At 39.3% G+C, this 26,006-nt stretch overlaps 1 protein-coding gene and 1 long non-coding RNA gene across 2 annotated transcripts; one reads left to right on the top strand and one right to left on the bottom strand.

The window, feature by feature from the left end:
- Positions 1-1,042: 1,042 nt before the first annotated feature.
- Positions 1,043-17,000, bottom strand: LOC138135004 (colorectal mutant cancer protein). Its single transcript, XM_069053633.1, is given in 11 exon segments — positions 1,043-1,276; positions 1,328-1,518; positions 1,568-1,762; positions 1,813-2,002; positions 2,053-2,328; positions 2,669-3,294; positions 3,345-3,448; positions 5,900-6,041; positions 16,177-16,737; positions 16,739-16,788; positions 16,994-17,000. Coding segments are annotated over 11 exon segments (2,532 nt in total). The 3' UTR covers positions 1,043-1,086.
- Positions 17,001-17,215: 215 nt separating this feature from the next.
- LOC138135913 (uncharacterized) lies at positions 17,216-22,973 on the top strand. The gene is made up of 2 exons (XR_011161123.1): positions 17,216-19,443; positions 22,679-22,973. It is a non-coding gene; the product is annotated as an uncharacterized lncRNA (long non-coding RNA).
- The last annotated feature ends 3,033 nt before the right edge of the window (positions 22,974-26,006 follow it).

Below are 26,006 nucleotides of genomic sequence, written 5' to 3'. Positions count from 1 at the left end.
CATACAAACTCGTCAAATAAACTACTATTTCGACACTCTCAAAATTTGAAAATATTTCTCCTGTGTGAACCCGTGGACCTTTAAAACGCTCGTTTTACTCACGTTTTAAATTGGCCCATTCATGCCAAAAAAATCCCAATTTACATACGAACTGGTTAAAAAAACTACTAATTATGAATTTAACGCTACTGGACCGATTCAAAAATCACGTATTTTATGAACGCAAACGAAAGAAAAAACTTGAACTTTTTTCGACGGACGTTAAAAAAAATCTTGTATTGTAAACATATTTATTTTGATAACTAATAAAATACACAGCTGAATACAAATTAATGTATATGATTATCGTTTTATTGAAAATAAACAAATGTCGGAAAATCCATTTACGATAAAATATGAATAAAATACACTGGCAGCAACTGTTATGTTTAAAAATTGGATAGTTACAACAAACATTTTTAATTAATGTGTAAAATAATGGTACGTCCGTGTTGGTAAATGAATTTTCCTAATAGCGGAGTTACAGATGTTACTGTAGGATTTCATGGCCGGCCTTCAACGTTATTTTTAATGATATGACGACATAATATTGTTCATCTGAATACACGAATCGTGGTGGCAGATCTAAAACACTGAAATTCATCGACGTTCGATACCATATACAACATCTTTAACCCACATTAATGGCAAGACCTTAGGATATTTAAATTTGTACTAACTTTGGGAAAACTATTCCGACATTATCTTCTTATAAACAACATTTAATAGTAATTAATTAAGCTTAAGCACTTGACAGCCTGACCAGTTACTGATTCGTTTAATTAATTACAATCGACGAGGCGACATCAACTTGTCCTTTATAAATCAGTCGTGATACTTTCATTTCAGCAAGGTTTAAATAATCACAGCTAGGCATACACGTTATAGCCATCCGTTATACAAGTTTAGTCTCTTATACTGTTCGTAATACTTTCTCGACAATCGGTATACATATGGATCGCATTAAATGCTTCAATATTAAAATAGAGCTAACACAGAGATCAACAAAATCAAATAAAAATATAATCTCATTTAATACACATTTTACTACACAGCTACGGAGTTTATGGAGTTTTCTGAACTATTTGTGGGTGGAGTTTCCAACGTCGCTATTCTCTGTTGGAGATTCTGCACTTGAAGGGTGTGTTTTTCTACCATAACTAACATCTGATGTTCCATTTTCTTAAATTTGGACTGGAATTTCTTATTGTTTCTATCTACAGTTTCCGCTAAAATACTGGACAAGATTTTACATAAAAACAACCGAACGTGCTCACCAACAACTTACCTGTTTGTGTGGTTGAGATCGTGAACGATCTCCCTCCCTTCTAACAACCGCGCTTCGGCATTTTTTGTCACTTGTTCCAAAGTTGTGACAAGTTCTTGTAATCGAACTTTCAGTCTTGCCTCTCTCGCCAACGCTTGCATCAGCTCTAACTCGACACCCTGAGCATGCTCCGCATCAGAATAACCCCTTTCCTGAAACAACCGATTAACTTTCTCGTTACGCTCCAATTTTGCAAATTACTTTATTTTGCGTGGCCAACGCTAATAAAGCCTCCGTGTCTTTCAGTTGCCCTTGCAGGTTTTTGAGGGCGGCAGCTTGCGCTTTTTGCTGCCCTTCGACGTACTTCAATTTCAACTCTATGGCACTTTTATCCTTCTCTAGCACGAATAATTTACTAACGAGTTCCGCTTTGTCTTCCCTGAGTCCCATCAATTCCTGAAATTTCTTGTTTTGCAAATATTCCCACCCGAATAATGGACACAAACCTGCATTAATACGGCCATTTCCAGATCCATTTTTCTCGCTTCTTGACTGCTGGATGGCCTGACGGGGACATTTTCCACCTGAGTGGACTCTAAAGCGACGTACGTTCCCTGAATGTTACTCCTCTCGGCTTTTAATCTTGAAACGTGCTCCCTCAGTCTGGTTTCGTGATCCGTACTCCACGGCTCGTCGCTGAAAGAACCGAATTAACCCACAGAAAAACTTTTAAGTGGCGCTTCTACTTCTCCGATATTGGACTAGAATAAACGTGATTCTGCCACGGCGACAGCAAAACATCGGTGCTTTGATATGAGTCCAAATGGGTTAAAAGCTGCTTGGCCACGGTCTCCGCGGCGGCTCTATTTTCTACAGAATTCGAATTGCTTTCGTCTAAAGATAATTCAGTCTCTAATAAAGCCAACAGTACGTCGTAGGCCTCGATTGCACGATCGGTGATTCCCAAAGCCAAGCGCAACGCCACCGCGTTAGATTCGTATTTACCACAAAGCAGAGCCAACCTGAAAACCAAAAAATCTAATGTACCAAAGTCTTTCTTTCTTCGCCCAATCAAAATCAAATTGACACGATTTCAAAGTGTGTGAATTCGATTCTGCGATACAGTCGTGATGAGAATACTGCGAACAAAATCCTGAATAAATACGGTGGAAAGCAAATGTAAAATAATGGAACAAAAAAAAACATCTGATCAGATTTTGGCCATTTCAACGTCCAGATAAAATTGCCGGTCAATATTGAGAATTAAGGCGAATCGGGTTCTATTCAGTGGCGAAAGGAAGTTCTTGTCGACGGGAACTGTACTATCTCCCTTGTACAGCCCATTCTTTCCTTTTTACTTACCTATCGCAATGGGCTTTAGTTTCCGACAACGTAATTGCCAAAACCGAATTCTGCGACCTGGCGTGCTCCAGTTTGGCGTTCAATCGCCTCAATTCGATATCGATGGCTTGTTTTTCGGTCTGGACGTCGCACTGCCTCAAAATATCGCCGACTATGTGCTCGGCAACAGCTGTTGGCAGGTCGCTGTTGACCAGATCGTTAGGATTAACGTCTCTGTGGCCGTCGGCGGCCCTCTTCAACTTGATCCTCTCCGCAACTTTGGTCACTGGGGTGGTTGCGAAAGCGGCGTTGTTTTTGATGTTGGCTCTATGAATAGGCACAATATTGCTGTACTTTATGTCGACTTTCTCGTCGGGGTAGAGTTTGGGGTCGCAGTCGATCTCTATGTGAGATTCGGGCGATTCCAAAACTTTGCTGTCGGTCAAAGTTTCTTCTTCGGCGATTTCGTAGTTCTTCTGATAGGACAGATGTAGCAATTTCGCGTTGGCTTCTTGCAGTTGGGTCCTGAGATTCGTTATTTCTTGCTTCAACGGGTCCACGACTTCCGAGTAAGGTGAAAGTTCGTTGTTTTCGTGATGGGAGGAGCTGAGTTTCGGCTCGGGCAGTTCTAGTGGACTTTCGGATAACTACAAAGAAACATTTAATCAAGACTTTTGGGTGCGAGATCGCTACCTACTACTATTTTGTTGTCCAAATCGGACAACTCGTTTTCTAATGGTTCTAATTCGCTTACTTCCAATGGACAGGTCACGGAGTCGTCGTGAGCGCTCGGACATGATTCTGCAACGAAAAAAATTCAAATTCAACCGGTGTTTGCAAAAATTGATCAACATCAATATGTCAAGCTCTCAGTTGACACTACCTGCAGCTCTCTATCCGCACAACATTTGACATTCACAGAAAATCAATATCTGTTGGAAAATTATAATTCCCAGTTAATCCGGCACCGAGAAAAGCCAACCACGCCAAATTGAAAGAAAATCCTTTTCATAATTGAAAACAGAAATAATTTGTCGAGTTTAAAATCCTTTAAGCCACAAAACGGTTCGTCATTAAGAGATTAAAATTATGAAATGTGATTGTCCTTCTGACGAATAAATTGGGTCAAGGTGTTGGTAGATGGTTGGGGGTAAAGGAAGAGTTGTTTTATAATGGCAATACATTTTCCGTGACGGTGCTGGCTTGGTAATAAATCATTTCTAGGATAAGCGTGTTGCCGTTTTGTGTTCTTTATGTATAACGCAAAACCCATGATGCAGAGCCTAAAAGCGTATTACGGGTCAAAGCAACGAAATCGCAATAAATGAGAATTCTTTCCGACGCATTATCGCCCTTAAAATTTTTCCGATAACTTGACCTAGACCTGCCGTGATTGATTTAGGAAGAACGGAGAAGATATGAATATAAATCGTTGCCGTACCTTTTACTTCTGGATAACGATATCGGCAACTCGGGGCGGCGTCCATCCATTATGTAAATTATAACCAGGGTACTGATCGTACGTGTCACAGGTAACCATTAACGTAATTGTAACGATACGCACGACGTATCATTTTTATTATCAGACTTTATAAATCTCTATTTATTTAAATTAATTAACGTTGAATGTGAAGCGGGCATAAAACGTATTTATCTTTTCGATCTCGAGGGTAAACAGCTTTTAAATTATGGCACTAACATTTTCCTCAACTTTGTGTTGTGTGATTATGGCGTCGGAATTTTAAATGTGCTCATATATTAATATTTTTTTCTGGGGACAGCTCCAGCAGCTGGAGGCAGAGAAACGATGATAGTTTATCATCCTGTTTCTGGCTTCCATGTTTCGTAAACAATACAGTCAGTTTTTCGAATATCGGACGTTTTTATGTAATACTTGTGCGCCCCCAAATCAATAACGATATTGGTCAACACAGTTTTTGTCTACGATCCACATTTTGATTTTATCAGATGTAGCAGACGTGGCATTTTCAAGCTTCATTATTATCGCTTATTTTCCGGTGTCGGAATTTAGTGCGACCTTTTCAAAAATTTAAAAAACGTCGCCTCTCAATCATGCACAAGATCGCAACTATCCCAGATGTTCACTAAATACTAATTTTTTTTGGTAAGTAGATAGCTCATGTGAAAGTCACACATGTGACACTAATTTTAGATCTGCTTTTGATAGAGTTGAGGCAAAGAAGCATGTGCCTTCCACCGTTACCCATGAGTATTATATTTCAATGTGTCCTCCATCTATCATTCTAGGTTTCAGAGGATTTCGCTACTCTTGAGCCTGGAGAATTGGGGCCTTATACACCTAAAACTTGGCATTTTATGTAAATGATGTCATTTACATGGCACCCAAACGACGTTAATACCAAAGGTGGCTCAAAATTTGCATATCTGAGCACACCTAAATAAAAATCTGTACATTTCATTTTTACGAAATTAGATTTGGTTTCATTAAACGAACAACGGAACATTTCTTTCACAATTAACATTCGCCAAAATTAGAATTGCGGGAACGTTTACGCCTTCATCTTTTAATTAATATTTTACTAATTCCATTAGTGTTTATAACGAAAAACTGTATTATTCCCGGCACATTAGCTTCACACAAAATAATTCAAAACAATCAAATATTTAAGATACCGGGGAGAGTCAAGCGAATTTATTTTAGATTCAGGACACTCAGCGTGCTTTATTTCTTTCAATAATTGAGCGCTTGCGAAAAGGGAGCTACAGTGCAGCAATTCCCGGTTTCACGGCATTGTATATTCATTAATATGGCACTAACTGTGCGTTAATTTGTCTACTACACGCCGGAACTGCACCCTTATTTTCCTTGTCCAATTCTGCCCCTCGGATCATACGTTGTATCAAACATCAACCCCCTCCTATTAGCTCTACTTTAAACCGTAATTAAAAAGTTTCGACGTAATAGTGTGGTGGCTGGTCTAACTGTAATAATTCTTGTCTGCAGGCTGTGGAGTTCTGAGCAAGTTATCATTTACGTCTAAATTATGTTATAAAAGTGCAATTTCATAGAGCACAAATCATAAAAGTTTAATTCCGAGTTTCGGAGGAAATTGAATCTAGACCATCAATTTAGAATACGAGTATATGCGAGGTAACGTCGAATAATAGTGAAACGCTAACGCGGTGAGCCAACAATATCGTCTTAGTTTCGGGTCCAGAAGAAAATGTGGACCTTTGCGAGATTGCGAAAAACGACAATGCCCCCATTACCTGACACTTCGTCTTCTTCTGCTATTGCCATCGTTCTCTGCTGGTGCAATTTACGCGTGAGTTCGGCTATAACAGAGTGCAGCTCTGTCAGCTGTTCTTCGTATCGCTGAGCTTGTTCGTCCAATTGCTGCTGGAGTCTCTCCTGCAATAAAAAAGTGATTTTAGTCGCACAATAGACCACTTTCCTCGGGAATTTTTCTGTCACGTCCTTACTTATAATTCGCCGGCGCTACTGTTTGTATCGGATCCCCTTCAACCCTCGAGAAATCATCTAAATGGAGGGCTAATTCCGGCCTAATTAGGACTCGCGTAGTTTTTTAAATTATTATTCCCCCAACGGAGGCATAATGTTTTAACGCTCTTTATGGTTATTGGAGTGTCAACTAGTCCTGGCAGATGAGACTTACGCATTCCGCAGATAGCAAGGATCATTGGTGTAGGTTGGGTGCGCTTGTTCTAGGTCAACTGCGACGGAAAATCGATTTCTGAGTGCGTCCTAGGACACTCACTCTTTCTTGTCGTCAGACACTTACCTGCAGCCTAATGTATGCCGGTACATTAGCATTAACTCCAAGTACACGGCAAATTGCCACTAGTTCAACCGGTTAATTAAATGTAAATTCTCCTAAATCAAATTAATCGATTAACCGCGCCGAGAACGGGACGTGCATTCTTATTTCGTCGGAGAGTTTCGTTTTTCTCCATCAAGACGCTCCCTTTATTGACAGTCTCACGAAAATAGATCTGGCGTGACGCCTTATGCGCTGAATTTATCGAAATTAACAATGGACGGGTATTATTTATTTGCGGATAGTTTACAGCTCATAAAAATTTTATTTGCCATAAAAGTTCAATAAACAAAAATGGAAAGTTCGTCTTCCGACGGCCCCTGATAACCGCAATGCGTTCCCTCCGACCACTATGTATTTCGAAACACGCAATGCCACTTTGGGAACCATTTTTGGAAGTGCGAATTACGTTAATAAAATTACCTACGTAAAAAATCCTTAAAGATGCGTATTTGCAGACACTTCACACGAAAAGTATACAAACCCACTATAAATATTTTAAGAATTTTCCTTAATGGTTGGCAGCTCCTTAATTTACCGAATCACTCATGCAGAAACAAATACAACTACCTTAAAAAAATTACAAGTTTGATAACGTAACTCCATTCTAGGTCCCACGAATATAATATGAGTTAATTTTGTTCGGTAATTTGCTGGAAATTAATTTAAACAATTTGCAAACTAGCAAATTTAACCCTACCCCACGATAATTATTCAAAACGTTCACTCCAATATTAGTTTAGTTTTTGTTTTGTTTCGCTTGCAACAATCACATGTAAGTTCAGTTCGACGATCTTGTGGCAACCTTGTTTACCCTAAAAGAGTTGGGGTTTACGTTCGATTTTATAAATCAATATTCCCGACAGTTTTCCATTTTCATTGTTTATTTTTTGCATAAGCCTCCGCACAAGTGTTCAGTTCGAAAATAAAAAAGCGAATTTCTACCAAATATTATCTTAACCGTACACCCACTTTCCTGTGCGTGGGTATTATTATTTAACTGGAATTTAATTCCTATAATAAAAAATGCATTATTTTAGGTTTTGAGATTATAAATATTCAATTTCGTTTCGTGAAAGGACAAGTTTGTGTGTGATCATTTTAATCGATAAAAGATTTCCTGATTGCGTATCATGAGTGTGCCTCTTTTAATCGAATAATGGATATGGCAAAAAAACTCGCTTTTGACTGGCTCCCCCAGCACGCATTATTAAAATCTTTGATAACACATCGGACACGCGGACGTATTGTGTCATATTCAGCCACTCACAAAACATACATTTGTCGCCTCCAAATTAGACCGATCACAATTTTGCATGTCCCACAGTGAGTTCTTGTTGTACAAAACGGCAGCAGATATCCATCTGCAATTGTTTCGGTGATTAAAGAGCAATCAAACCGTTACAAACGGGCCAATATTCTATCGGTAATTAAAAAACTCATTTCTATTCATTTGTGTTTGTCACGAAAAAATTCGACATCCTCGCGGGACCAGGCACTTTGAACTCGAACCGACCTACATTCTATCTATTATGGATTCCAAGTTGTATTTTAAGTTAAGAAATATTGGAATATTGCGTGCTCGTAAACATTCCAAAATGCAGAGTTCAAGTGATGGTATCGTTTGTACTTCGAGAAGATAATAATTTTCGAAAAATAAACCATTCAAACGATTTTATGAGCCTTTAACTTCCCCGAGTTTCCTCAAACATTGCGTTAATAACTGGGAGTTCTCGCCAGTCAAAAAGTTTTCTAAAACAAGTTGCTCTAATTTCACGATATACGGGCACGACATATTGTTGTGTAATACATAGTAGCAGTCCGTAAAGTTTTTATGATATTTTTTTAATGTATAATCGATCAGGACATGTGGGTGTGTGCGGAGGGATAACGGACGAGGGTACTAATGTTGTCATGAATGTTGGTTCTAAAAAAATAATAAAAAAGAGCACAGATATACTGCTTGTCATGGAAAATGCAACACCCGAAAGGAATGAAGATACTTTAATCAAATTGTATACAGGGTGAAACTGAAATGCATCATAATATGTATAGTGGATTCCAAAAACATCCGTGTTGTCAAGTGCCACAATTTGTGAAAATTTATTATTCGCAATGTATCCGGCTGAAAGTTGAAACACAACTTTTGATTGAAAGTGTACTATGTATATTTTTTGAAAGGTTAGGTATGATTTGGATGTTTATGTCAAATTCCCGTAAATCAAAATTTATTTTGGGCGTTGTTGAGTTGTTTAAATTTAAAAAAGACATGCCGCATTAAATAGGAAGACCAGAAAATCTCATTAGAACAGTCAATTGCTTGCTTTTCTCGGGCTTTAAGTACTGTTTTCTTTTGTTTTTCCCATTTTTTTTCGAATTGTTGACAAATTGTAATTGACACTGCCATAAAAATTTAGCGGGGTTGTATTGCTGCAGGGTGGTCAACCAAATACATTGAAAAGTATTAGATCAGCTTTGTCAATAATCAGTGTGACAACTTGACGGAACTTTGATAGTTCGGACGACTTTGGAATTCACTATAAAGCATAGTATGTTGAAATCCTGGGCTGGGGAAGCGTTGGAAACCGTCAATTGTTGTGCTTTTTTAAAGCGTAGATTAATTGGAGCATGTTGACAGCTACCTAACCTAAAATTTAGAGCCTAAAAAGAGTTTCTTTTTTTCTTTCTTTGCAATGTTTTACATTAAAAATAGAGTAACTTAACGATTCTTATTCTCGAAGCAAATATCTAAGGGCACCCTTTGCTGAAAACAAACATGTTCAATTATGTCCCGATTAAACATAATCAAATGTCATTCGTGTCAAACGGCGGGAAATTCAAAATTTACACTGTTCTAAACGGTTTAATTTTTCCAACGCCTACTCAGCCCAGGATTTCATTTGAACGCCCGATATTTTCAATAAAGGAATAAGCCGAAAATTTGGTTAAACATTTTAAATTCATAAACTCCATCCCGAACACAAAAACGCTTTACTCGTAAAAACAAAAAATTTGCACATTTTTTGCGTGGCACTCGATAACTTTTTAATCTTACTATTCTTCCTGACGTGATATCAGTGGCGTACTCAACTTCTGTGCTTAAACTGAATGCCTCTGATTTTTACAATTGGTCTGAAGATCCTAGAGCTTTGATATTCTGATGTATCTCGATTTCACCTTGTATATCAATTTCAAGACTAAAAATGTACATAACCATGAGTTACGTTCGTAATATCTAGAACTACTCCATAATACTACAGATTCACGAACACCTCTAGTCATGCCTCAAATAAGGTGACTGTGAAGGGTGCTGTCGATTTATCAGTTTTTTAATTTCCAACCATGTTCAATTGCCGAAAGATCTATAGACCTGGAGGGAGCAAATCAGTTTGACATTATCTCAAAAGGTCTCTATTAACATAAGCAATGTGTGAACGCGCATAGTCCTGTTGAAAAACAGCGTTTCACGATCATGTGACACGAACGGTTTCCAGAACTCCACATTACCTATAGTATTACATTACAAAATTCCATTGGTGGTCCCACTGAATCTGCTCGTTGCAATCTTTGGCATCGACGATCTGCTGTTACAGTTAAGACTAAATGTAGCTTGAAAGAACGGAGCACAAACGGTTACTCTGGGTTCAACGCATGGCATAGAAATGAGCCTGTTTGCAGCTTCCTACCACTCAACACCTCTGGAAAATGTAAGTCTGTGCCTTACAGTCAAAAGTCTGATCTTGACGTTCCGTGGTCCTTCTGACAACTTCTACCTAGTTCAATCAAACTTGAGAACACCCCATCACCGATGAAAAATTTCTGTTGGTCCTTCTTGCGGTTTCTCTTATAGAAATTTCATTTTCTTGTAATCAAATAATCCGTGATTGCGTGTTCCTACACGAAGCATTACAACGTGTGACAACTGCTGTCAACACAAGGACATTGATTTTATCTTGTTCTCTTAAGTAGAAAAACGACACACCGATTACTGTCTGTAACTGTCATTCATGTATGATCATGCGTACCAAGTTCAATTAAAATATGTTCACTTCTTTTGGGTGCACTTTCAATGACAAGCAGTGTATTTGCTATTTGTAGTACTTGTTTTGGAGTAATTTCTCAGTAAAAGTTTAGTTCCAATTTGTAACTATGACAGAAACTGGAAGCTAGAGAATGACTGACCTAGAACTCTGTAAACGCATCCACCCTTGGGTTCCGGATGTTCTCCCGATTATGTATGCAGCTGACATCAACTATTCAGAGCCACGTTATAACTGAAGAATGTAGTATTACGTTGAAAGAAACTATGAGCAATAACTGCCTGTTGAGACATGATTTATATCCTTTGGTTTTGTGACACAATCAAGTAAAGGGAACAAAAAAAAATCTACTTGAATAATAGTAATAATAAAAAACTAATAACTCGCAAATCTGTTACGATACATCATAATTTTACAAACTAATAAGTAATGTTCAATAAATTTCGAATGTCAGCCATTATTCCGGCGAACGTTGGCAACCTGGATGCAAGGGGTTGAAATATTACACGGAACTACATGCAAAATAATTTAGATAGTAGGTGCGCTTTGCCTTTTCCCTCTCTTTTATGTCGAGCTTTGAGTTTAGTCCATGACCGTTTTTGTGCTTTTAAAGCACTCACAAAACAATTGCATCGATTTGTCGAGGTCGGGCGGGAAGTATAGCTGTTCTGTAAACCTAATTCAATTTATCAGCAATCAGGGGAAAGACACTTGGATCAAAGAATTTTCTAAAACGCTTTTCTCTTACAAATATCACCTCGGATAGTTGATTCGGCCAATTTAAAAAAAATCTCGTTTCGAAAATGTATAATGCATGTTCCTCACGAGAATTCAACTTTTATTTTCTTGGAAAATACACCAGTAGACCGTTGTCGCTCTCTTTAATATTCTGTGAGGCCGGTTTTATACGTTTTAACCGCTAGGGGAGAGTCACATAATTTGCAAAAATAGCAGAACGGTTTGTTTTATTCTAAATTATATGACAACAACCACCTAGGGCCGCACATTTCAAAAGAAAATAATAAGTCGAAAGGGAAATTGAAAAAGAGATATTGATCCGACGATTCCGAAACATTATTCCGACAAACTAATCAGTCGACTCGTGTGAAGAATACTTTGTTGCTTTATGGTCGCGGCCAGAGCTCTGAGAAATTTTTTTCGTTCGGAATTTTTGCTGAAACCTACACAATTCAAATTGGCCACAGAAGTTTATGTGTCAGGACGATATTGATCAAAACAACGCGATTTTATTATTTCACCTCTGTTGTCCGATTTTCTTGTGCTGAACTGAATGATCTGACCACCATTTCTGTTCAGAATTGTAATGTATATTTTTCGGAGCCTTATCGATCCGAAGCTTGCAGGTTTCCTGTTCTTAACTACAAAATTTGATTTACGAGCGAAATTGAACATTTGCTGCGTAATATCCTTTTTGGTGAACTACAGTTTTCCTACTTGCACATTTCGAGCTTTCGCAGTCTTACTACCCGTCCTCCATGAATATTCCGGGCGTAATGTGCGCCTTACGCAAAAACTTTCATGCTGTTGCTCTTGTAATTTGTTCTCCGGCGGACAAAATCTGCCTATTTATAATAACGAACGACGCGGCCGGAAAAGACGTGGAGAAGAGATAATCTTAATTATCTCCGGAATGATAATAAGTTCATTTTTAAATTAGGAAGATTCATCTTGTCAGTCGTGTGAGTTCCTGATTAGACTTGACGACTCTGTTCGAGAAGGATCCGCTCCTGCCGGAAGCTGAATAGGGAAATTTTGTTTCACAACATCGTGCGCGTCATAAATAGGGTTTGTTGTCGGCGAGATAACCTCCCTGAAAACGTACAAATAAAAACTCACTAACTCTCTCTTTGAAATGCAAATGAACGCGTAAACGATTCTTTCATACCGCTAACTTTCATCCTGCAGGTCACAAAGCGGAGCGAGCTTCACGAGTTCGCTTGCAGAGGGATAAATCAAACAGAGTGACGCAACTGGAGGTTGCACTTTAGTTGCCCGGTCGAATCCTTTATTTGGACGGGAAGTGCCCACTAAATTAGGCAGCGGAACCACCATATTTCCACCAGGAATTCGCACACAAAGACGCAAAACGCAGTTTGCATTCCGATATTTTTAAATTTATTCCTCGTCCAACTTTCGCTCACGGCCGATACAACCGACCACTGCACATCTACGGCGACGAGTTCAACGACAAAAACTCGCCCAAGTGAACCAGCTTGCCAAAAATCAATCGAATAAATACTTCCTTAACAATAAATTTTTTCAAGTGACGGTTACATTAACATTCACGTGAGCGCACCGCAGAAACCGTCAAGCCGAGAGGGTTACTTGCGTCATAAATTCCGTCCACTGCCATACACGTTCTCTTATGATTACCATGATTATCAGATTACTTTCTTTGTATTCGGTGAGTTTAATACCATCTTCTTTGAGTTTGGTCAACTACAATACGCCGCCCAGATTTGGAAATCCTGCCGATAACCACGCAAATCACTCGTTTATTCAGGATGTAATAAAGTATTCATGCGAAAGCGGCGACGGTTCACGGAGTTAATATTTGTTTTACAGTCGACAGTTTTAATTATTAACAATCATTTCTAGCAGCTGACATGAAATACTGCTACAATGCGATTTTCAAATTGCTTGCGTTCAGGCCATTATGCTGCTCCTGAAAAGCTTTCCAAGTTATTAAATCGTCACGTTGTTACATCCCGCGCCACACTCGTTCGTTCTGTTCCCAAAAACTGTTGAAAATGGAATTTGTAAATAAACTTTGAAATGGCTCTTTTGTAAGTAGCAACTCGTTTGCATCTCGAGACATCAAACGGCTCCAACATCACTATTGGGTTCAGCTTTTATTCTCTATTTGTCTGTTCAGGAGTACATTGTTACATCGAATGAGAATTGGTATATTTTTACCCGACGAGCACTCTCACCCGTGATCATTCCATCTATTACTGAAATTTTAACCAACTCGAAATGCGAACATATTTTTAACCCCATGTGGCAAATACGCTAGTAAATCTGAACTTAATTCCAATACCCGAATGCCCTGGAATATTCTCTAAAGGCATGATTTCCACTAAATAAACATTCAAACTTACTGGAGGATGTAACTTATGAAGTAACATAAACGACTTTTTAGATTTATTTTATCACATTAGAAAGAGCCAATTCCCTTTGAAATTTTATATTTTGTCAAATTTATTCACTCGTAGAACAGAATTATAAATACCTCTGCAGTCTCGTTAGGCGATTCAATATGAGAAAACATTCCAATACAATCCAGAAACTAGAAAAAAGTCAAATGTTTCCTTTGCGTGCATGTTTCAATTTAAAAAATTTCGATTTCCTGCACGTTTTTATTGTTAATTAATTACTTGTAGAATTATTGAAAATCCACGACCTAATTAATAACGTCCAACTTTTTTAGAAGTTTAAAATTAAACATTTAATATCTGCAGCCAAATTTACGGAACCATTCGAGTTTTATAGGTACTGTCGCGACCAATAAATTTTGGTCATCAATGTCATTTCAAAATTTGGTTAGATTGTCACAAATTTAAAAAATTTCCCAACCTGATTATGCCCATGTCAACAAAGTGTCAAAAAAAAATGAGAAAAAAATGGCGATTAATGTCAAAACAACATGATGATAGGTTATGATATTTACGACTGTTTTACAATGGAGCATTTTCGATTGCGTCAAAGAATGACCTTGACGACCAACATTTATTGCTCGCGACTGTACATACTTATTTATGTTTAGCTCATTTATTTAATTCATGTAATAGTTAAAATGTCTGTCTCAATGGCACATGTATCCATGCTGAAATTTTTTTGCTGTGATCAGTGAGCATTTGTTGTGAGTTAGGCTAAGAATAATAAGCAATAACGTATGATTGGTTCGCTGTGATCGATAAAACGTTTCCATATTTAATGGAGGCATATACCTGTGGTGTGACCGCTCGATATTTAATCGCAACACCAATTAGAGATTTCACAAATAAACTGCAGTCGTGAAGTCCAAATAATACAATACAAACCAATAAAACACACATAATTGTTTGAACGAGTCATTAACAAAATTAATAGATCAGATTCGCAAATATTAAAACATGATTTGATTAAATCGAAGCGTCACAATTTAAAATTATTTATATCATTTACTTGCATCGTAAAATACATATTTGATTTGCGAATGAAAATGGCGTTCCCTCGAATTACCACTAAATGTTACTTGCGTACACGTGACTGTACGCAATAATTAAAAACGAGTAATGTAAATATGTAATATTTCCGCATAGAATGCGGTAATTAAGTCGTTAAATCCAAGATTGCGTTCATTTAACATCCGGGTTGCAACTTGATAAATATGAACAATTATGGCGGAGCTAAAGTTCATTTAAATTTTTTATTTAATTAAAACATTTACGCCGCGCACAATTCGTGATCATCTGTACGGATGCAGCGAGCACTTTCTTTTTTTCTACAATAAAACTGCACAACTGCACAGGTGGGTGTAGATTTGCAAGTATATTCACACTGTCAGTTGGTCTTATAATGCGAAATCAATTATTTAATGCCCACGCTATATTTTATCAGAACCTGAATTATAGTTGATAGCAATCAAAACATTTGTCAACGTGCAACACACCAGAGCAGTTTAATCTCATTAATAAAGATCAAGAAGCGAAATCTGGTGGATAAGTTGATTTTATAAATGTTCTCGATGCCGAGGCGAGTTTCTTGTATAAATGAAGAGAATTATCCACACAAACAAAATACTAAAAATAACGCAATTCCGAGTCGATATCTTGAAATATCAACACATTTTAGATAGAGGAGGGTTGTCGAGGGGCATGTGAGATGCGTTTTTTCTCTAACAAATAGCACAGAAAGACTACGGCTTAATTTGAAATGATAGTGTTAATATTTTTGCCATAATTCTTTCTTTAGGATCCATATTTATGAAACGACTACTTTTACGATGTTTTGCGACAGCAAAGTTGTAAACTACTTTATAAAATAAAGCAATAATCGCACTGTAAGTATCTGCGGAGTCAATGTAGTCACTACTGTACCATGTACACATATTTGTGTTTTGCTATTCGATACAAGGTACAATATTGTTCATTAACTACATAAAACAAGGGTATCTATGAAATAAAATAAATTTTTTTGTTCGACACTGTCAGAATTTGAGAATTTTCTCTTATGTGAACGGATTTTGATAAATTTCACAACTTGTCAAAATGAAACGTCAAGCTAATTTTAAAGATTTTAAGCGATTTGGAGCCTTTAAAGGGCTCGTCGAACAAAAAAACGTTGTATTCAACTCGTTCGTGTGTAAATTGGGCCTTTTTTGGCACTCGTGGGCCTTTAAAACGCTCGTTTCATGGCCCACTCGTGCCAAAAAAAGCCCAAATTACATTACAGCGATGAATATTTTGCACACCAAACAGATATTGCTTTTTACTTTCTGATGCTTTTCCACAGTGCACCCCTGTAATAGATTTTCAGCTCGAATAAACAAGCCACAACAAGTTTCATTTCAGCGTGAGAACAGGTATAAAATCTGCGCATGAAATTTTAATTTTTTCGGGAAATATATGGTTCCGACAGTATCCAAGGTAATAATAATACGTACGCAATTTCCAGAACAGAGGCTGTGGCTCGGCGCTTTTGTAATCGCTTCGGAAGGGGTGGACGGCGACTTGCTGGTTTCCAAAGGGGGCGGCTGTTCGCACTCCACATGGTGTTGCGACCCTGGACAGCACAGCCACGACCTCCTCGGTAAATCCCCCGTGTACGGCTCATCGTACGTCCTCTCCTCCTTGTCACTCTTGCTGATCGTGTACAAATGTCCGAAACTCAAATCCCTGCCGAAGTGCCCCCCTACGCAGCACTTGCCGTGATCGGCGACCCCGAAATTGCAATTCTTGTAGCTTAACTCGTACTCGGTCAGGAAATTCGGTCGGCCGTCGTGGAGGATTTTCCCGTAGAGGAAATTCGGATGCATGTGCGTTTCCGTGTCGATGATGTCATCGCGTTGGGATTTCGACTCGATTTCGGGCGTTTTTAATGGGAATTTCTCGGGACTCGGAGTCCCCGTGCAAGTGTCGACCGGGTTGAATATGTAAGTGGTGAGGCAGCTTTTGTCGCCTCCACTTTCAACGGTGAGTTCTGTGCCCGCCAGCCTGACTTTTTTTTTCTTCTTTGATGCTCTTATCGAAACATGTCAGCCGCCGGCGAGGCGAGCCTTGGGATGCTTACGCGATGGATGGGCTGAATTTTGCATTTGGCATTTTGGAATGTGACAGGACGCGGTTCTAGTTTCGCTCAGGAGCGATCACGAAGAGGCTCTTCTTCTCTTCAATTCAATGTGCGCTGGTGATGCAATTTGTAAGTTGTGGAAAAATATAAACGCTCGGGTAATGTTAATTAATGCTTACACCATTAAGTGCGTGCCATTAAAGTAATTGCCTCAAATACCTAACGGTTAATTATTATAATTTCCTTCTGGTGCAACTACAATGAAAATTGTAATCAGTAAGTAGCTCCGGAAACAAAATAAACCGGTACTATAACTCAATTCGACCTTATCGGAATTACCTTATTTCATCGATAAAGCTGAGTTCGTCAGCGTATTAAATAAATCTAATTCATTATGGTTATATTTCAGCAACAAATGTTAGCGCCATTTACCGGTCAGCCTGTACAGCACCGCGGATATTCGAAACCCAAGACGAAGGTCAACGCCAATGCATGGGTTTGCAATATCGAAAACGGCAACAGGGGAGGCAGTGCGAATTCAGATGCTTGAGACGTTAGAGAGAGAGATGTGCTAATTAATAATTGTTTATTGTGCACCTCATGTGTCGATTAGAAATTGTTGTAATCGTCCGATAATTAAAAATTGTTATCTTGAGAAGGGTATTGCTTTTAGAGCAGCGGTGGGATAACACAAACCTGCCCGACCGCAAAGTCGCGAATTTTGCGAATTTTTGAAATTGAAGTAACGAAAAACGGTGTTTGTGATTTGTGTATGATTTCCTCGATGTCACCAAGTACGGACAAACTGCGAGTACTTTTTTTAAGTCGTACTTGCCCGACGGGGCTATTAAAAATATCAAGTTAGTGCATTTTACGTTGTCGCACTCTTGCGCAATATTGTGTTTTATTGAATTGGAACAGTGACGGTGACTTTTACCATACGTTTGCATAAAGTGTTTGTTTACGCAAGGCGATTATAATTAAGAAAAAAAAGTGGGAAAAGATCGAAAAATCAGCTCATCCAAACGACGCGAAAAAGGGCCGTTTGATCGACGGACGAGACGGAACTCCAGTTATGATTGTCTTGACGAACGCTCTTGTGACTGGACGGGAAATTCAGATGGGGATGTTCGGCTGAGAAAATTAGAAGCGCTTGTAGATAGATTAATAAGACGCGAGTCGCACTCTAGTGAAAATAGTCAACACGTTGTTCGCATGGCGGTGAAAAGCGATTGCATTCCGGAATTTTTGCCCGGTAAACCTAACCAATCTTTGGTAAAATGGGTAGATAAGATTGATCAATTGGCTAGAGTCAACAAGTGGGATGAGAATACCACAATACAATTAATGCAGAATCGGTTGACAGGACTAGCACGTACATGGTACGATAATTTGACGACATATACCCACACGTGGGACGAGTGGAAAGCGTTATTACTTATTAGTCAAAACGTTTCCCGAACATCATGATTTTGCTACTACGTTACGACAGCTTGTCAATAGGGAAAAACAATTCCACGAAAGCATGACGCAATATTATCTTGGGAAAATTAATTTATTACAGGCCTGCAACATCACAGGCAAATACGCAGTTTCTTGTCTCATTGACGGATTAAGTGATCGCACGCTCCGAAACGGGGCTAAAGCGGGACGTTATGAAACCCCTGAAGAGTTGTACACTGAATATCTTTCCACATTAGTCGCGGAAGTCGCAGATAACGAAACGAAAGTTGCCGATAGGCGAGGCAAAGGTTCTGATCGTAGGAGGTTGGGAACCAAAATGAGCACCAGTACGAATAAACGGAATGATAGCGATTCAACAGAGAAAAGAATACTCCGGTGTTATAATTGCCACGAACCCAGACACTTTGCGGGTAAATGTCCCAAACCACGAGTCGAGTGTGGCAACTGCAAATTACTAGGTCACGAAACTGGCAAATGTAGACGACACAAGACGTCAGGTCCTAGTGTAAGGCTGCTGTGTCCCAGCGACACTCAGGATTGCTATTTTGTTGGGTGTGCAATAAATGGCAAACCCCTGAAAGGGTACATTGACACAGGTTGTAGTATTGTAACGCTTCGTAAGACAACCGCTATAGAACTACAGCTTGAGCTACAGCTTATCAGAGGTTATGCAGGAGGAGTTACACCCGCGTTGGGGGAAGCAGAAGTGACATTAACGGTGGACCTCATCACGGCCAAAGTGACAGCAAGTATTGTCGAAGATCGCGTGCGAAGTGTGCCGGTTATTATCGGGCAAACAATTTTAAATCGTGCCGGTGTAACCATGGTGTTGCGCGATAATCAAATCAGACTCTTCGACAAACATTTGGCTGTCTTACCAGGGTTAGACGACCTACCCTCGCGAGAAGTTGCCTTGAGGTCAAAGGAGGACGTAGTAATTCCCTCACATACGATTGGATTCATCGAGGTCTACAGCCCGGAGACCTACGATGGTGACGTCTACGTGGAAGCCACTACGAGGCAACAGCCGAACCACGAGTACAGCATCCCAGGCTGCATTACGTCCACAGGAGGAGTGATCTCGGTCCGCAATGCAGCAGATAGCAACTTGATATTCAGACGAGGGCAATTGTTGGTTCGAGGACTTCCATGTAAGTTGGAGAGCTCTACAAACGAGGTGAGCAATTTTTCTATTACTCCATGTAACTTGCAACCGTTTCTCGTGGACGATGTTACGAATCAACTCTGACAGAACGCGAACGGTTCCAGGTTTTGCAATTACTAAACGAATTTCGAGACTGTTTTGCTTCCGATACTAGCGAACTAGGTAAAACGACCATTTCAGAAATGCATATTGAACTTAACGACAAGTGTTCACTCTATTCAGAGACGCAGGAATGACATTTCGTTTGTCTAAATGTCAATTTTTCCACAATCAGTTAGAATATTTAGGTCACGAATTGAATTTGGAGGCCATACAACCTGGACGAGCGAAGACTAAAGCAGTGAGCGAGTACCCAAGGCTAACCAATGTACACGAAATAAGACAGTTCATAGGGTTAACCTCCTATTTCCGGAGATTCATAAAGAATTTCGCCACCAAAGCCAAACCACTTACGAAACTCACGAAGGCCAACATGCCGTTTATTTGGGGAAAAGAACAAGAAGAAGCTTTTCGATTCCTGAAACAACGATTAGTGGAACGCCCGGTGTTAGCTCTGTACAGTCGAGATGCTCATACGGAGCTGCACACTGATGCATCTAAACATGGTATAGGCGGGAGTTTGTTACAACGACAACAAGACCAGACGCTAAGACCAATTTGTTATTTTAGTAGGCAGACGAGCAAGATGGAGGAAAAGTACCATTCGTATGAGTCGGAGACCCTTGCTGTGGTCGACTCTATGAGACGATTCCGTATCTATTTGTTAGGAACCCACTTTACGGTGGTGACTGACTGTAACGCTATACGAACCACGATGACCAAAAGAGATCTCATTCCGAGAGTGGGACGATGGTGGTTGCTGACACAAGAATACGACTTTAGTGTTGAGTACAGAGCCGGTCAGAAGATGGCGCACGTGGATGCTTTGAGTAGGAATAGTTTACAAGAGGAAATAAACGATCACGAAAATGAATTTTACGTGCACCACATGAGCATCAACGAAGACGACTGGGTTCTGGCTGCTCAACTAACGGACGAATTGTGCAAACACATACATGCTGTCTTATCCCGACAACCAGAAGATAATGAGGACAAGCGCATACATTCAGAGTATGTGCTAAAGCAGAACCGAATTTTTAAAGTAACACCAACAGGTGAAAGGTGGGTTGTGCCCAAGACTGCACGTAGTCAAATTGTTTTTTTCCATCACGATAACGTCGGATATTTTGGTGCCGAGAAAACGCTGGAACTAATCAAAGGAAAATATTGGTTTCCAAAAATGAAAAAATACGTTAAACGTTATGTCTCCTGCTGTTTAGCATGTATGTATAACAAGGAGCCCACGGGGAAGCAGCCAGGTTTTCTTCACCCTATTCCAAAATTTGACATACCCATGCATACGATACATATTGACCATTTAGGACCATGTGTCACGAGCGCCAGAAAGAACACGCATTTGATTCTGGCTATAGACGGGTTTACGAAGTTTGCTTTCCTTAAAGCAGTACGAAATACGTCAGTAGGGCCAGTGTTAACGTACCTAGACGAGATTTTTAGTATGTTTGGAGTAGCACAACGAATTATTGTGATAGAGGAAGCTGCTTTACCAGTAAACGTTTTATCAGCTATTGCCAAACGCTCAATATTAAGGTTAACCACAATGCCACGGCAACACCTCGAGCCAACGGGCAAGCAGAACGGTATAATAGAACGATTCTAAGTTGTCTAGCTGCCTCTACGGATGATGAGCGAAAATGGGACGAAACATTACGTACGATACAATGGGGCTTAAATACGACGGTGAACAAAACGACTGGGAAAACCCCATACGAGTTGCTCTTGGGATACCAGCCCAGGCAAGCAAACGATGCCTTTTTTAAGCACAGAGGTGTGTGAAGTAACCCGGGATGACGATCTTCCGGCAACACGTATTAAAATTGGTAAACGAATTAGTGCAAAACAGGCACAACAAAAGACTCTTTACGATAAGAAACGACGAGCTGCACCTACTTATACAGTGGGCCAGCATGTTTTGATACGAAAAGTTATTCCAACAAATGACGGGAAAAGTAAAAAGTTGTTGGTCATTACGAGATCACAAAAGTTCTGGACTCGGACCGGTTTGTGGTACGAGATCTGCCTGGATCGACGAGATCCCAAAGACGCTACGAAGGAGTTGTCTCAATAGATAAGATGAAACCATACGACTTGAATTCTGAGACGGACACGGACGACAGTAGCAGTGAACAGTGATGCTACTGGGCAAAACGTGCCTAATACGTCTGAGCAAAACGTGCTTAATACGTCTCGGCAAAACGTGCCTAATACGTCTGAGCAAAACGTGCTTAATACGTCTCGGCAAAACGTGCCTAATACGTCTGAGCAAAACGTGCTTAATACGTCTCGGCAAAACGTGCCTAATACGTCTGAGCAAAACGTGCTTAATACGTCTCGGCAAAACGTGCCTAATACGTCTGAGCAAAACGTGCTTAATACGTCTCGGCAAAACGTGCCTAATACGTCTGAGCAAAACGTGCTTAATACGTCTCGGCAAAACGTGCCTAATATGTCTGAGCAAAACGTGCTTAATACGCCTGAGCAAAACGTGTTTAATACGTCTCGGCAAAACGTGCCTAATACGTCTGAGCAAAACGTGCTTAATACGTCTCGGCAAAACGTGCCTAATACGTCTGAGCAAAACGTGCTTAATACGTCTCGGCAAAACGTGCCTAATACGTCTGAGCAAAACGTGCTTAATACGTCTCGGCAAAACGTGCCTAATATGTCTGAGCAAAACGTGCTTAATACGGCTGAGCAAAACGTGTTTAATACGTCTCGGCAAAACGTGCCTAATACGTCTGAGCAAAACGTGCTTAATACGTCTCGGCAAAACGTGCCTGATTCGCCTCAATAGGGCAATGACGAAAAAGTACAAGGACAAAAACGTTGTCCTGACACGAGGGTACCCGTAATGTTTGAGCAAATACGTTGCTGAGCAAATACGTTGCTAATCGAATACGATGTCCGGACGCTTACGAGAATACATCACCTTTGATACGAAAACGAAAACGATGTTGACAAATACGTTGTCCCAATATACGAGTGAAAACGACACTTGTACCTGTTAGTGATGTATTCATATACGTTAAGACGATACTGATGAGCTCATCGCGTTGATTACACGTACTAACATTAATATTATTTATCTTACAGTGAAACGTTGACTTTTCCTGTTTTCTCGTTTTAGCTATGCTGTGCTGTAACTCCACGAGGACGTGGGCAAATGGAGCGTGGCCGAGCTGTTAGCGCCATTTACCGGTCAGCCTGTACAGCACCGCGGATATTCGAAACCCAAGACGAAGGTCAACGCCAATGCATGGGTTTGCAATATCGAAAACGGCAACAGGGGAGGCAGTGCGAATTCAGATGCTTGAGACGTTAGAGAGAGAGATGTGCTAATTAATAATTGTTTATTGTGCACCTCATGTGTCGATTAGAAATTGTTGTAATCGTCCGATAATTAAAAATTGTTATCTTGAGAAGGGTATTGCTTTTACAAAAATCTATCATACCTTCTTCATTCATATTAAATCTTTAATGAGAAAATTCGATCCAAAAAGTTCTTTTTATATAATCCAATTAGGATAATACGTTTCAAGATGACAGGATCGCGGTTTTGATTTCCTGTTAGCAAAGTTGATTTGAAAATCAACATTTAAAAAAAAATCTTTTCAATAAAACTTTGTAAACAAAGCTACTACCATTCGTAAACATTTTTTGTTCGTTCGTTGCGAATTAAATTAATTTGAATGTTGTTCTTGGATTTACTGACGAATGAAAAATGAGTCAACATTTAAAGAATGGATAGTCAGTGAGGGTGTTTTCCAAAGTGAAGAAAAAATATGAATGCAGCATTGTCTATTGTTGACCAATTGATAACGCAGCTTTAAGCACAGTACCGCTACTGATTGCAAAACTTTTCTCGTAAAACAAATTGTTAGCAAAGTGCATTCATTCTTGCGATTTTCGCAATAACTTCACATTTCTACTCTTGCCAACCATCAAAATATCATTTAGGAGTGTGATTTGTTGGCAACGATACGCCTTAACAGCAGGTAATTGAGTTTGCACAGTATTTGCGTCCTTTAATTTATTGGCAATTCTGTTAATAATGTTTTTGAACGCTTGGTGTGCATTTGCCTATTTGTTTTCGTTCGAATGAACATCAACTGTTGATATAACTAGATAACCCGAGAGATTGCGGATGCCATTGTGTATTTAGAAGAAGTTCACAAACGCAACAGACCGCATGAGAAAGTGACTTCAGTATAATCGAAGCAGTGTTTTCAGTTTCTACGAAAAAAAACACTTTACTGGTTTTATTAATAGCCCAAAGAAAATATTTTCTCAGCAATTTACTGCCAACCGAAGAATATTCCTAGTGCAGTCTGTTTTAAAATTAATCATGCGTACTTCAAGCCGCAGTATTTTATTTTTGTGATTTAATTAAAACCATTTTGTGGAGGCTTATTTCTGGATGAAAATATGTATATTCGTGAGAGCTTGATCTTAACAACTGATCAAGCGTTGAATGACGTTACACTTTCTCGGTTTTTCGGTGGGAACAATAACACTGATGCCCATTATGATAATCGACGTTCACAAAAAGCTCGCCTGTTTGATACAATAATTCGCTCCTCTTGCTCCGTTTTCTTAAATTAACAACACCATCGCTTAATTGCACGAGGCTAATCACTACTTCATTGTCGAAAACTGAAAACATCTTGCCAACCAAAACAAAGCAATTATACCTAGGGCTGTCGATTTAATTAAAATTTAATTACCGCTAAAATTTTAGCATTAACACGAAACGATACAGTGACAACTCTTTAAAATTCCACTAATCGAATTGTAACCCCCTTTGGATTCAGTCATATCATTGCTCAAAAGCGGAACCAGACTAATGCCGGAGTATCGTTTACATAAACTTTCCTTTCAGTAAGCACTTCATCGAGAAGTCCTAAAATAGTTTGATAGCATTCGGGGCAGCGTTGAGACAATGTTTGTTGTTTCTGATATTGCCGGAAGTTTTATTTGCCTACATGATACTACAGTATTTCCTTTCAATACTACTCGAAGATGTGTAGGAACTGGGGAAAACATAAAACTCCTCTAACTGCGAGAAGTGCTTTACATTTCTTGGCTGAAATACATCCTCCAAAAAATAAAAACCACCTTTCGGTGACGCAGCCAAGTATACCGGCTCCTTACTCGTACATTGCAGAGCTTTCGTCAGCCGCTGACGAATGCGGGTTGATTCAAATTCAAAACCCATTCTCAGGCATCTCTGGAATCACGTCTACATCCACACAACTATTTATTAGTAAATGTTGCAATTTATCATGTTCCAGTCAAGTGTTTTCGAAAAGTATAACAATAAAAATTTAACCGAACACTTTTTGCGAAATAATTTTGTTTTTGAGTAACCATTTCACACTCCTGCAAGCGGAAAGCTGTGTCCCTTGAAATAAGCCCAATCCCCACGGAAAACCCTGAATTTGAATCACACGTTATGTGCTTTAGGACAGAACAAAAGTAATAATACGCAGACAAGTTGAAGCTGCCATTGAAATACAACCAACATACTCGTATATGGCCTGGAAATTTCTAAACTTATCGGGTACAACCTCAGGCTTGTTTACACCTGCACTGATGTTTCATTACGTGTGCGGTATTTCATTGTTGGTTTACGCTATTAGATTCAAGTCTAGAAAGAAATTTCACTGCCATTAATATGTCAGTGTGGAAACCTGACTCGATATCATCGTAAAAATACGACTAATTTTGTACACTGCATCCAAAGTATAATTAGACTTTTGTTTTTGATACCGGCTGAAAATAGTCGCTCAACTATTTTCCCACGACGCACTCGTAAAGTCTTAACATACAATTGGAACTTAACACGTGTTTCACATGTAAATTGTGATTGGCATTGCTAATTGATTTTTTTTTTTTGAAAAATTCAATCTTCGTTCTGTTGTCTTCGATAATTTTATTTTGGAATTAGAGAAATATGTAATTTCAGAGACGAAAAACTGGGAAATTGTATTACCGGTCTGTTTTGTGGCCATTGGCGTAATTGTTAATTGATATTGACATTTACGATTGCAAACACCAGCACCCTTACCGTAAACACGAAATTCTGGCAAATGTTCTTTTAAGGTCAATAATACAAAAACGTTGTTAAACACAATAGGTAACCCGTTTTTTAATTTATGTTGAGGAGTCCACACTATCGTGGTTAAATTAACCACTATCGGTTCAGGGTCGTGATAAGAAAAATTACATATCCGAACCTACAAGATTGCATCACCAAGTCAACAATCTATTATCAGCGTAGTAATTAGGATAATTGAGGATTCACGAGAACAACCGCACAGTTTGCAACGAACCGCATCAACTGACGGATTCGAACGGCGGCGACGGTTGTCAACTTCTTTCGATGTTAGATGTGACGCAGTTGACACATAACATACAATGTCACCACATGGATGTGTGTCATGAAAAGCACTGTC

The sequence above is a fragment of the Tenebrio molitor genome, chromosome 7, assembly GCF_963966145.1.
Source record: "Tenebrio molitor chromosome 7, icTenMoli1.1, whole genome shotgun sequence".
NCBI classification, from domain to species: domain Eukaryota; kingdom Metazoa; phylum Arthropoda; class Insecta; order Coleoptera; family Tenebrionidae; genus Tenebrio; species Tenebrio molitor.
Note: the sequence above shows the minus strand (reverse complement) of the source record. Positions and strands in the feature narration are given on the sequence as shown.